At 38.7% G+C, this 13,565-nt stretch overlaps 1 protein-coding gene across 9 annotated transcripts in view; it reads right to left on the bottom strand.

Annotated features, from left to right (window-relative positions):
* Positions 1 to 430: 430 nt before the first annotated feature.
* ADGRB3 (adhesion G protein-coupled receptor B3) overlaps positions 431 to 13,565 on the bottom strand; it is a 459,396-nt gene continuing 446,261 nt past the window's right edge. For 8 of the 9 annotated variants that reach the window (XM_048936529.1, XM_048936524.1, XM_048936533.1 and 5 more), the window contains 3 exons: positions 13,269 to 13,304; positions 2,945 to 3,049; positions 431 to 1,239 (listed from right to left, as the gene is read on the bottom strand). In XM_048936529.1, the coding sequence (XP_048792486.1) occupies positions 1,051 to 1,239; positions 2,945 to 3,049; positions 13,269 to 13,304 (330 nt within the window). In that variant the 3' untranslated portion in view covers positions 431 to 1,050. The remainder of the gene's footprint in view (positions 1,240 to 2,944; positions 3,050 to 13,268; positions 13,305 to 13,565) is intronic. The other variant, XM_048936532.1, reaches the window with a different exon arrangement.

Below are 13,565 nucleotides of genomic sequence, written 5' to 3'. Positions count from 1 at the left end.
ACTCTTTTTTTTTTTTTGTCAAAAATATTTCAGAATTTTTATCTTTGAAGTCTTTCTTGTTGTTATACAGCAACAAGAACATGCAAAAAAACTAATGATTCTAAATCAACATTTTCCCGGGGTGCTGTGCATTGAAACAACTTATTTTCCAAGAGTTATCTTTCTTCAACAAAACAAAAATATGTATAAAATAGAACAGTTGTAATAGTATTCCGACAAGTCCAACTTATATGGTTCATTGTCACAGAGGATATCCTAAGAAAATGCAGAATGGCTTTACAAATTTAGTAATACAGAAACTCCTTGGAGGAGATAGAACAATATACTATGAAAACTCCAAATACATATTCAGCATGTGTACTTTTTAAAGAAAACTTTATGCAAATTTAAGATCAACAAATACAGAATAAAATGCACTAAGAAACTGATATGTAGACAAAGGTTTATTTACACCATACAACATTTTAAATATTTTATACACAGCTGCAGCAGAGAAAGCTACTCTGAGCTTTCCAGAGAAAACTGCAATAATAAAGATGTGAAATATATTATTCATATAAAAGTGAGATTATTACTTTATTGCATTTAAAGCAATGAAGAATGTAGCTCAACAGACATTCATTTAATGACAAAAACTTTGCTTTTATATTATAAAGTAAAAAGTGTAGTAATGGCCAAACAGACTGTTATAAACTTTAAAAACTGCATAAATATATACATTGTGCTTCATGGTGAAGTTTTTTGAAAACTAAACCAAATGAAGCTGTTACAACATGAATCGTTGCTTGAGGTTTATCTATAAAGATTACCTTACAAATCCATTCCACGGGTACTTACAACACACGATGGTAAGAATTGTACACCTGGTTCTCCACTAGCCATACTAGTGGGAAGAAACTGTACGAAAAAACCACTGACATTTGGCACGGGGAGAGCCTGGCATAAAGTAGTCACAACGTTCAGACAGGAGTGTCAGGATTCCCAAAGTTTCTTTATTGTCAGTGCAATTAATTTTTTGTTTTTGTTTTGTTCAGTTTATTTTCATTTTTGTTAAACTTCTGTTTGAAAGTCACCTTCTTGCACATCTAAAGGCAAGTTCAGACATTTCTCCCATTCTGCTGGTCTTAGTTCTAAAGCATCTTTTGCCTCTGTGTCTAATACGTTTATCGTTGTATAGTGTTGATATTCGCCTGTGGTTTTGAAATTGTCCCATGGAACCTTGTTTGGCGCTGAATTCTCCTGAAGAACAGAGAAGAAAAAAGAATTGAATACGAAGATGAAATAATGTATTCTCTGTTTATAAGGCTGATCCCTAAAGCACTCTTATGAGACACAGGAGTCAGAGGGAGGAACTAGCTTTGCAGGGAGACAGGCTGCGACTGTCTTTCTCTGTGAGCAATTGGCCCTTTGGCAGGCTGCTCACCTGAGCTGCCAGCCAAGCCCTGTCCTTTGCAAGAAATGTAGTGTGTGAGGAATGGCCAAATTATCTAGTAACAGCAGCCAGCATTTCAGTAGTGGCTATGTAGAAAAGCACCAGAAGGGAAGGGAAGGGAATGTAATTGAGGAGTGCTTGCTGTCTGAAATATGGAGTGGTCTGAGATAGAGATTGCCAGCTTGCATTTGAACTGGGGCAGGAGAATGGTGGAACAGCAGAAACCTGCTCCTTGAGAATGGGAGAGAGAATTGCTTTACAGGCTGGTGAGCTCATGTAGCATCATGTTAGGATCAGCAGACTGAAAGCTGCCTGTTTTCGACTGTCCATGAATACTTTTGGATTAGGATAAGAGAGAGACAAAAGTCATCAGTGATTTCTGCTATAACATGCTAGTTGCCAAAATCAAACATTTTCACATTTGTTTAAGATCCCCTTGGACATCCTGCTGGAACTCCCATTATTTTTAAATAGAGGTGTGAGTCCTGTCATCGCCACTTATACTCTGCTGTAGACTAAGATATCTGAGGTTGTCTAAAGGCCTGAGATTCTGGTATTTAGGTATCTGGATCACTCTCTGACTGCCTTACAGGATGACCATTCCTCTAGGCAGCTGTTATTAGCAGACCCTTCAAAAAACACCAGTGATATGAAACAGAGTAAGCACCATTCATCCATGAAGACCACCTGTGAGATTTTGAATGAATTCAAGCTTTACATGAACAGAAAATCTCAAATAGAGGGGAGAATAGAGGAAATAACATAAGACAATTCTAGCTCACTTTCATTCAATATGCAATTTTCACATTATAAAGTTATATAGAAAATTATTACTAATCATAGCATTACTGCTAGAAAGTATGTAACACTAAATTACCTGTTTTAATTAGGCAGAATCAACTATTTCCTTGCTCTCATTATCATATCAGATATAGTCAGGGTGTTATGCCTGTGTGTGTGTGTGTGTGTCTACAAATCTGAATTATGATGATAGCAAAGTCAATTCAGGATGAGTTAATTTTTGCTTTTCACATGCAAAATATTTATAGGCCTATTAAAGGAAAGACAGAATTACAGTGACTCTGTGCTCTTTCTGGGCACTCTAATGTGTAGGTGACTCTAGCTGGACTTATTTGTTATAACTAATTTAATATTTGCTTGCCTAGCCAGAGGTAAAACCCTATTGGGTAAATTAAATTATGAAGCTGCTTTCTGTATATAAAGGACTTTAGACATAGGAGACACATACAGATTTTAAATGCGTTCCCTACAGTTCAATTTCTTGTCATCTGTAATGATGTCAGTGAGTTAGTTATGGTCTAGTTGCAAAATGTAATGAGTCTCACCATAGGTTAGATTACTTTAAATATCTTTTGTTCTCATTCTTGAGGCTATATAAAAGTAGCATAAAATGAGGTCTTCACAGGAAATAATATTTAATTCAAAGATCTCTTGTTTCATTGTTATTGTTACAGCACAGCATGTTTTTAATATCCAGGAAGGAAAACTTACCATGCTGCCTGATTTTGGTACATCCCGAAATCTGTCCAGAGTCTGAAATTTCTGATTTAACTCTTGAAACAATTCCATATGCCTCTTTCTTGTATGCATGACCTTCTGCAAAAAAAAAAAAAAAAAAAGAAAAAAAAAACAAACAAACATAATTGCTTATATTTATAATTGAATCTGGGCTTTTTTAAGAGAACCATTCTTTCCTCCAGCATAATAAATTGAATTTGGCAAGGCCATATTTTCCCTATAGACTTAATCAAAGGAAGTGAATTGCACTGAGTCTTCTCTCTCCTCTGTTTAATGCACTTCTTGTATACAAAGGACTGATTTTCCCAACATTTACAGTTACTGAAATAAAGGGACACTCGTATTGCTGGAAAAAGTTGGAAAGTAATGGCAGCATCTCAGAAGTAATTTTCTCTTTTGTACATTAGAAATATTTTACAGAATTTTTGTTTTCAATATGGGTACTAATATTTTGATTTCAAGAGGAATGCAACAGCATTTTATACCTTTTGGGGAAAAAAATAAATATGAGAACACCAAACTCAGGACTTCTAGATCAAAAGACAAAAACTCCAAATGTTATGTCTTTTTAATTAAGATGTCTTGTCATACAGACCACCACCAAATGCATTCAGCTGCATAAAATGCTGTTGATATGGCATTCACATTAAGATAAGTAGGCACCATTTTCAACTTTACTGTCTTTGAGTGATTGGATGCTACGCTCCCTGTAGCCAATGCACAGGGCATTCTTCCACAGTAAATGATTATATGGCATTCCTGTGCAAGAGGTGGTGACCCCAAACAGCCCCTGCAATTGGAGGGGACCTTGGGCCCTATATTGCTTTGGCAGCTATGTGGAGACTGAAACCTGTTTTCAAGCCTGGACTGTCATGCCTATCATCTGTGTTGTTTTCAAAGACGTTCACTGTCAGATATGGATTCAGACCAGCCTCTGGAGCTGAGCCGAAGACTCCTCGCTGTTCAGCCAGTCTTATGGCTCCGTGTTCTGGGAGGACAGGGGACAGGAGGGACTGAGGTGAGGCACCCTCAGCAGATGAGCACAGCTTGCCTTTCTTAAGACTCTGCGTCTGTGTGGACTGGATTTGCAGCCAGGGTCACAGCCACTTGATGTTGATAGGAAATCTACAGGTCACCAGCCTCTATGCACATGTACTCATCATCAAGCCTGATTTTCTTTGGCAGTGTACGTGACAAAATCCACAAACTTATGTACACAGTGCCTGAGTGTGACCCTTCCCCAGTGGCACTTCCACCTAGTCTGGTTTGAATACTTTTTAAAATGGAGCAGCAATAGCTGACTCTCAAATAATATTTTACAAATACAAATTTTAAATTGTTCATATCTTTTATTTGTATTCTGTGTTTCTAAATTCCATGAAATGTGGCTGCTCTCTCGGCTGTGCATTCCTACCGCTATGCTGTAATAACCATATTATCCTTAATACAGCTACGCCCTTGCTTGAGAACTCGTTCCACTTCTAAGAACAGGAAATTGGCAAAATTGTTCACAAAAGAGACATGAGATATAGCAAGCAATTAAGGACCTATTAACTTAACATGACTTGTGGGGTGAAAAGGGAAACAATTTTGCAGGATTCTGTAAGGAACTGCTTGCAAAACATAATTTAAGTAGAGATTGCTGATCTAAATTTATGAGAGAGGTTTCACTTAAGTGACTTCCTAGGGATACTTTTAAGCTGTTACTGTAACAGTAGACAGGGATATTTAGCATATTTCACATACACTGAATTTTAAAAAGGAAGGTTCTGCCTCAAAGATTATTATTTGATGAAATAAGGAGACGCTTTGGGTAATAAAACAGATTTGGTGGGTTAAAATAGTAGCTCTAAAAGTAGGAAAAAAAGCATATGACTATGAAACAAATGTCTCCAGCTGGAAACTTTTTAATAGAAGTCTAGAAACATAGAGAATGTTACTTTCTGATATTTTTCTGAGTTGTGTACCCATGAATTTGTTAAATTGCAAATATGAATAATGCAAATATCTTACTCAGTTCAATACATTATTCCTGAGGAGATGCAGGTGGGAGAAGAAATTAAACACTTGCAAAGTCTGCCAGAAAAAAAAAAAAGACTTTAAATTTTATTCTTAATAGTGGAATATCTGGTATGTACATGGATGGATGGATCTTTTAGCTGCTTTGTGTTTGCCTGGCTTCCATTCTGTAATTTCTACCCTCTGACATCTCTGCCTCCTCACTGCTTAGACAAAATGATCTGAACTTCAGTGAGGCGCAGTAGCTTAAATTTCCAACATTAATTATTAATTTCTAGCTTTTTACACAATTTATTTTATTTCTTATTGGAATTCACTGTATTTTCTGTTTTCTAGAAAATATGCTCTTGCATAACTCTTTTTCTTTTATGAGAAAACATCCCAAAATACATTTGCAGAGGTTTCATCTGTTTTGTTTGTTTGTTTGCTTTCTCTCTCTTTTAAATAACCAGTGTGGAAAGCACAGCTTTATGAATCTGAGAAATACACAAGTTTTATCCACACAGATCTGGAGATCTTCAGCAATATAGACTAGGATGACTGTAGAAGTGAAATTCTTCAGCAGGATGATAGAGAAGCCTTTGATACTGCCCTTAGAAACAACACCATCTTTAGGCTCAGTTGTGGGTTTGTTATGCTGTACCCCCTTCCAGGAGCACTTGCCTGAGGTAACCACCTCTCTACAGACGCACTCACCTTAGATTGCTATAATTCTATAGTCACTGGTTGGAAAAGACTTTCAAGATTGTCAAGTCCAACCAATCAGTTAACACTACAAGTCCATGGCTAAACAATATCCCTAAGTGCCATGCCACAATTGCTCAAAGAGCAATTTGAGTGGCTATCAAGGTGAGAAGTAATTCAGACATAACTGTATACTCACCTCAATTTTTTTTTTTAATTTATGACAGCATTTCAGCTGAAATCTACCTCAAGCAAAAATATTCTGATCAGTATTCATAGTCAATCTTATGATTAATAGTAATAATATTTAAAATCATGTTATTCAGTTTGCTTTGGAAATATTCTACATAATCACAGGTAAAAATGGTCTCACAAATATTGTATGAAATAGCTAAGTGAAAAGAACAGATGGGGAAATGCCTTCCCAGCTCCATAATGGAAGCCTGCTGTGTTTTCAAGATGTTATAGGTCTGATCAGTTGCCAAACTTAGAAATGGGAAAAGATTTTTCCTTGCAGGCATGTTATTTATTTTTTCCACCTTTGTCTTGGAGAGATGTCTTCATGTTAAGAAGAAAAAAGATTTTAAAATTTTGTGTAAGTTTTTAATATTGCTATAATGAATGGCTATTATGGATGAAAATCTGAGAGAAGGCAGCACCAGCAATTTAATATCAATTCAGCATTATTACTAGTGATAGACTTCTGGTCTATGGGCAGAAAAGACAGTCCAAGATTTGTACACTGTATTCTTGCCCTCCCTAACAGAGCTCAAAGGGAGCCAGAGATGACCTGAATCCTGGTGAGCATTTTCTGAATTATTTAGCATAAAAATTGTTTATTGCAAGTACATACAGTAAATACATTTGATAAAAGGGAGAGCGGAAAGATTGAGTAGGGAAAGGCAAGATTCAAATCCTCTCATAGAATTTAAAGATTCTTGTAATCTTTTATCTCAAAGTGTATGTCAATAATAGTGTTTTTTGTATGTGACAGAGGACACCTATTATAAAGCCCTCCTGGGAATTTTCACAGCATCTGTATTTATCCTCAACATAATTAGAGTGACTTTCATTTGATCTTAGAGCTAGGTATTAGTGCAGAGCCTCGGTGAACAAAACTACCTGTCCAGTTTCAGGGAAATTCAGAACATAACAATTGGGGTTGCTGAACACTTAGCTGGCATTAAAACAGCCATCAGAAGCAAGGATCCCAAACTCCTAGACCAGAATACTGCTCGTGTTTTGGATCACCATTAGTGACTGGTCACCAATTGGATTTAAATCCATTTGCCATCATTCTCTGGGTATGTCTGGCCGGCCATATTTTTACCCAGGAAGAGTACGCCTGTTTAAGCCATGGACTGCAAGCTTCTCCAAGAGAATACTGTGAGAGACAGTGTCAAAGGCTTCACAGAAGTCTAGCCAGACTACCTTCACAGCCTTGCCCTCATTCACTCACAAGATTATATAGTCATAGAAGGAGATCAGGTGTGTCAAGCAGGACCTGCCTTTCATGAATCCATGTAGGCTAGTCCTTATTCCGTGGTAGTCCCACACATGCTGCATGATTGCAGTCAAGATGATTTGCTCCATGACCTTTCTCAAAACTGAGGTCAGATCGACAGGCTTGTGAATCCCTTGATCTTCCTGACCCTTCTTGTAGATGGGAGTCACATTTGCAATTCTCTAGTTGTCTGATACCTTCCTGGTTGACCAAGACTGTTATTGGAAGGGGCCTTAAAGATCACCTGGTTCCAAGCCCTGTGCCATGGACAGGGTTGCCACCACTAGATCAGGCTGCTCAGGACACCATTCAATCTGGTCTTGAATGCCTTCAAGGATGCGGCATCCACAACTTCTTCGGGCAACATCTTTCAGTGCCTCACCACTCTCTGAGTAAAGAATTTCTCCCTAATATCTAATCTAAATCTCCTCTCTTCTACTTTAAAGCCATTTCTCCTTGTCCTATTGTTATTACACTGTGTAAGAAGTTGGTCCCCCTTGTGCTTATAAGCTCTCTTGTATTGGAAAATTGCAGTGAGGACTTCTTGAAGTACTCTTTTCTCCAAGCCAAACAAGCTTTTGTTTGGCTGCCAGCTCCCTCAACATTTCTTCACAAAAGAGGCGCTCTAGCCATCTTTGTGGACTTCCTCTTGACCTACTCCAACAACTCCTCAGCCCGAGGGCTCTAGGTTTGGATGCACTACTGCAGATGGGGTCTCACAAGAGCAGAGTAGAGGGACAAAATCACCCTTCTCTTGTTGATGGGTAGCCCAGGTTACTGTTGGCCTCTGGGCTGCAAGAGCACACTGTTCGCTCACACCCAGCTTTTTGCTCACCAAGAAATCATTACTTCTCCACAGACCTTCACCCAGTGAGTCCTAGTCTGTATGCATATCTGGGATTGTCCTGATTGAAGTGTAACAGCTTGTACCTGGCATTTTTGAACCTCATTAAGTTCATGTGGGCCAACTTTTTGAGCTTGTTCAGATCTCTTTGGATGGCATTTCCCTTTCATTTGTCATATCAACTGCACCACTCAGCTTGGTGTCATCAGCAAACTAGATAAGGATGTACTTGATTCCGTAATCTGTGTAACTGATAAAGACGATAAAAAGTGCAGGTCCCAAGACAGACTCCTGGGTGATGCCACTCATGACTGGCCTTCACCTCCACATAGAGCTATTGACCCCAACCTTCTGGCTGCAACCTTCCCACCAATTCTTCATCCACCAAACAGTCCAGCCTCCAAATTCATATTTTTTCAATTCAGAGATAAGGATATAGTGTGGGACCATCAAAGCCCTTATTAGATGGCCCTTCCTTTGTGCATCAGTGCTATCACTCCATCATAGAAGGCCATCAGAACGATAATGTATGATTTGCTCTTGGTGAAGCTGTGTTGACCATCTCAGATCACCTCCTTGTCTTGCATGTATCTTAACATCTTTTACGAGTATGATCCATTGTCCCAGGTGCAAACAACAGGCTACCCAGCCTCTAGTATCCCAGATCTTCCTTTGTTCCTTTCTTAAAAACAGGAGCAATGTTTACCATTTTTCAGTTAATTTGACAGGCACAACTTTTTAAATATAAGATACAATGCTTTGGAAACCACATCAACCAGCTCCTTCAGGACTCTGGGATGCATGTCGTCTAGACCTATAGACCTATACACAGTCAGTCTCATGAAGTGGTCTCAGAATTGCTCTTTTCTATGGGAAGCCTGATTGCTAGTGAAGACTGAGGCAAAGAACTCGTTGAGTATCACGAGCCTTATCAGCCTTAACAGCTTTATCTTTGTCAGTTGGAGCCAGCTTTCCCTTCTCATTTATCAGAGGGGGAACATTCTCCTTTGCCTGTTTCTTCTGACCAAAGTATCTAAAGAAACCCTTGTTATTTTTCACATCTCTCACTACGTTCATTTCCATCTGCATCTTGCCTTTCCTGACGCTGTCTCTGCATATCATGACAACGTCCCTATATTATTCACAGGCCATGTGTCCCTGTTTCTACCACCTGTAGTTTTTCTTCTTATCCCTCAGTTTCACCAGCAGGTCCTTGTTCAGACATGCTGATTTTCTGCCTCCTCTGTTTGATTTCTTATGCTGGGTGATGGAATTTCTTTTGCATGAGGATGGAAAATAATAATAATAAACAATAGAAAGCAGCTTGGCAACCACTTTTGCCAGCTCCCTCAATACTCTTAGATGAATCCTATCTGGACCCACAGACTTGTGGCAATCTAGGTGGAGTAGCAAGTTGCTGATTCCTCCTGAACTGTGGGAGGTTTATTCTGCTCCTCATCTCTCTCTTCCAGCTCAGGCTGAGTATCTTTAGGAAAACTATTAATGACAGAAGGAATGAAGGCATTGAGTACCTCAGCCTCTTCCTCATCCTTGGTGGTAAAGCTCCCTGCTGCATCTGATAAATTAGCCTTGGCAAATGAAGTTCTTGTTGGACTTTTACCTTTCTAATTTTCTCTTTGCGTGTCCTAACATATATTGGAGATAACAGGGATGGAGTCTGTTTTATTGCATTGAGTACAGATAAGGTCTTCCAGTATTCAACCTACACAGCAGCTGATTTTGAATTTCCTCTGTGACCCTCAGTAATTTATTTTCCATGTGATTTTTATTTGTCTGTTTGTACTTCAAATTATCTGTATTAAGGTGAGTAGTATACATATTTTTTGTTATTAAACTGTGACTGTACAGCAGTAAGTTAATTACGTCTAAGAGCATTCAGTGGCACCATCTAGCATAGAATATTCTCCTTGAACACTACTATATTTTTTTAAGTCTCCAAAAAAAGTCTACAATGATGTTGCCTATTGTGAGTGGTATCTTATTCTCTCCAGTTCTTTAAGAACACTTCAGGAACTGCTGGAAGAGAGATGGTTGTAACAGACAGAAATAGTGGAGAACATTCTAAAAATATGATCTGTATAAACAATGGCATTTTGGCACCCAGAAATATTCCTCAAAATGTCTTTTTTGGTAGGATAGCCATAGTCTGTGAGTATATTTTGTATGCATATAGGTTGACATGGAAGGATGAAGGAGATGTTGATGGTGCAGAGTCTTCTGAGACAGTGCTATAGGGAAAAGGGTTGAGGGAGCCAAGCCTGACAGCCTTGTCCATATTGTGTACTAAAAATAGCATTTGTTGTCCCTACAACTATAAAGGACATTGTCTCAGACAGTGCCAGCTGGCATTGTTAACAGACAAAGAGAAAATGTTACAAAAGTAGTACAGACAATCACTCAGGCTTGACCTCACCTTCAGAATCTATCCCAGTTTGCAGTAAAGCTGCTTTGAGGTATCAAAACAGAGCAGTGTTTTGGCAATACAACACTATTTCAAATCTCTTTGTCAGTATGCCTTGCTGAGTGAAAGAATTTGAGTGACTATCCAAACACTTTTTGACTTTTTTTTCTTGCTGTACCTCAGACAGACAGCTACACTACATGGAAAAACACAGGAAAGCCCACAGGCTTAATCATAGGAACCATAAAACAGGAGGTGAGATGGGGTTAATCTGAGTCTGTACTTCCAAAACACAACAACTGTCTGCTGATCTTATTTTCTCGGCAGTGATTCCCAATGGCTCAATCCTTTCCTTTTTACAAACAATTATTTTGTCCTGCATTACAAACATTATTCTAAATATGTTAGGCAGTGCAGCAACAATGTTCCAACCAAGACAAGAAAAAAGGGATAAATTTCTGAAATATACTAGGTGAGTAGAAGAAAAAATGTAATGAGAGGCCTAATTCTTTAGAGCAGAATGTGTACAGCATTGTTGGTGTCTACTTGGTGTTGGGTTATATTCTCCTGAGTGGCTAAGAAGAATGTTTTAGTATCTGTTTCCACAGAGAACGTTCTCACTGGGAACAGAATCACAGAATCACAGAATTGTAGGGGTTGAAAGGGACCCCTAGAGATCATTGAGTCCAACCCCTCTGCCAAATCAGGTCCCCCACACCAGGTCGCACAGGTAGGCATCCAGGCAGGTCTTGAACATCTCCACAGAAGGAGACTCCACCACCTCCCTGGGCAGCCTGTTCCAGTTCTCCCTCACCTCACTGTAAACAAGTTCTTGTGCACATTTGTGCAGAACTTCCTATGCTGCAGTTTCCGGCTGTTTCCCCTTGTCCTATCTCCACTCACCACTGAAAAGAGTCCGGCCTCACCATTCTGCCCCCCACACCTTAGATATTTATAGACCTGGATCAGGTCCCCTCTCAGTCTTCTTTTCTCAAGGCTGAACAGACCCAGTTCACTCAGCCTTTCCTCATAGGGGAGATGCTCCAGGCCCTTCACCATCTTTGTGGCCCTCCGCTGGACTCTTTCCAAGAAATCCCTGTCTTTTTTGTACTGGGGAGCCCAGAACTGGACGCAGTACTCCAGATGAGGCCTCACCAGGGCAGAGTAGAGGGGGAGGATCACCTCCCTCGACCTGCTGGCCACGCTCTTTTTAATGCACCCCAGAATGCCATTGGCCTTTTTGTCCATGAGGGCACACTTCTGGCTCATGGCCAACCTGTCGTCCACCAGGACACCCAGGTTCCTCTCTGCAGAGCTCCTCCCCAGCAGCTCATTCCCCAGCCTGTATGGGTGCATGCAATTATTCATCCCTAGATGCAAGACTCTACACTTGCTTTTGTTGAACCTCATCTGGTTTCTTACTGCCCAGCTCTCCAGCCTGTCCAGGTCTTGCTGAATGGCAGCATGGCCTTCAGGCGTGTCAGCCAATCCTCCCAACTTCGTATCATCAGCAAACTTGCTGAGGGTGGCCACTATCCCCTCATCAAGGTCACTGATGAAGGTGTTGAACAAGACTGGACCCAGCAACAGGAACAGCACTATATTAATACCTTTAAACAAAGAACAGTAAAATTCAGAATTATTTGTATACCTATAATTACACAACTTTTCTTCAGAATCTTTACATTTAATTTTAGAGTCACTTACTCATCAGAATTTTTTGATTCATGTTCTTCCTTTCTACACATTTATCTTAAACCATATTTAGGATAATTTCATTTTCTTTTCCCTACCTTACTGTGTGAATCTTTATCTGGTGCTATATTTGAGAAATTACATGACTACTTAAGGTAACTACACACTCTGGGGAAAAATGACAGTGGAATTAGGAGTGATATTAAGCCACCAAAAATACACACTCAGAAATGGAAAGTCAGCTTTCAGCAAAGGCAAGTCACCAAAGAAAACCCGTCTTGCACTGCAAGGTTTCTACGGCCACTTCTATGACAGCTGCTATGGTTGCATTGGGCTAATCCTACTTCTTTCTCCTCTATGAACCCGAATTCGAAATCTGAAGGTACATGTGCTTACATCCTGTATAATATCTAAGCTACTGATAATGACACATGGACAGCCTATATAAAAATAAATTATTAAAATGTCCCCGAAAACCTATGGTTATATTGCTTCTGGTAGAATGTAGAAAAGAAACAAAACTCTCAGAGACTTCATCATAGTAATTGAGATAGAGTCTAATTCAATGGAACGTAAGGAACCTTACATAAATTTATTTATTTATTTTTAAATAAAATGTGATCTATCAGCCTTGACAACTGCAGCATGTCATCATTCAAAAACTGGCACATTCATCTCATTATTTGTATGTACAACTCATATGTTAGTAAATTAGTATTGAAGGAAGAGATAGAACAAATGATTGAAAGTCTCTTGAAAAAAAGCATGCCTCTGCAACAACGTGGCCAGTCCTACAGAAACATCACACTTTTTCAATAGATAGATAGCTGACAAAAAAAAAAAAAAAAAAAAAAAAAAAAGAAAAATAGATGAAAATGAAGAGGCAGAGAATTTAAAAACTAAAATCATGATAACTAATATTATAATATGACAGTTTGATCTCAGAATAGTTTACAAACAAGTTGCACCAAAGTAGTTCTAATGAACTGCTCATCATGTTCTACACAGTACCAACTGAACAGTCCTATGACATCTAATGTGTCAGAAAGCTAAAATCTGTTAAAATGGACGCCTCATATTTATTTTTAGAAAATTCTACAATAATCAGGAATAATTCAGTGAAACTTACTTCAAAGTCAAGGTCCGAATAACGTGATTTTCTTCTCTATTAAGCAGTAAAAAAGAAAGAAAAAAAGAGGTTTTATTAACAATGGGACTATTCATCAAATGAGACTAAATAACATTATTGTTTTCCTATCAGATATATGTTAGGTATTCAGTGAAAGACTGTAAATTTTATCGTGACAATTTAATACTTTGCATACAGCTTATTAAACTAGTAACATATTCTTTTCACTGAAATAAAGCAGACTGGATTTCACTAAGATGCTTCATATGCATGCTATTTGCATGCAAGCAAACCTGC

Source organism: Lagopus muta, chromosome 2 (genome assembly GCF_023343835.1).
Source record: "Lagopus muta isolate bLagMut1 chromosome 2, bLagMut1 primary, whole genome shotgun sequence".
In the NCBI taxonomy this organism is placed as follows: domain Eukaryota; kingdom Metazoa; phylum Chordata; class Aves; order Galliformes; family Phasianidae; genus Lagopus; species Lagopus muta.
This window is presented reverse-complemented; position numbering and strand designations above follow the sequence as displayed.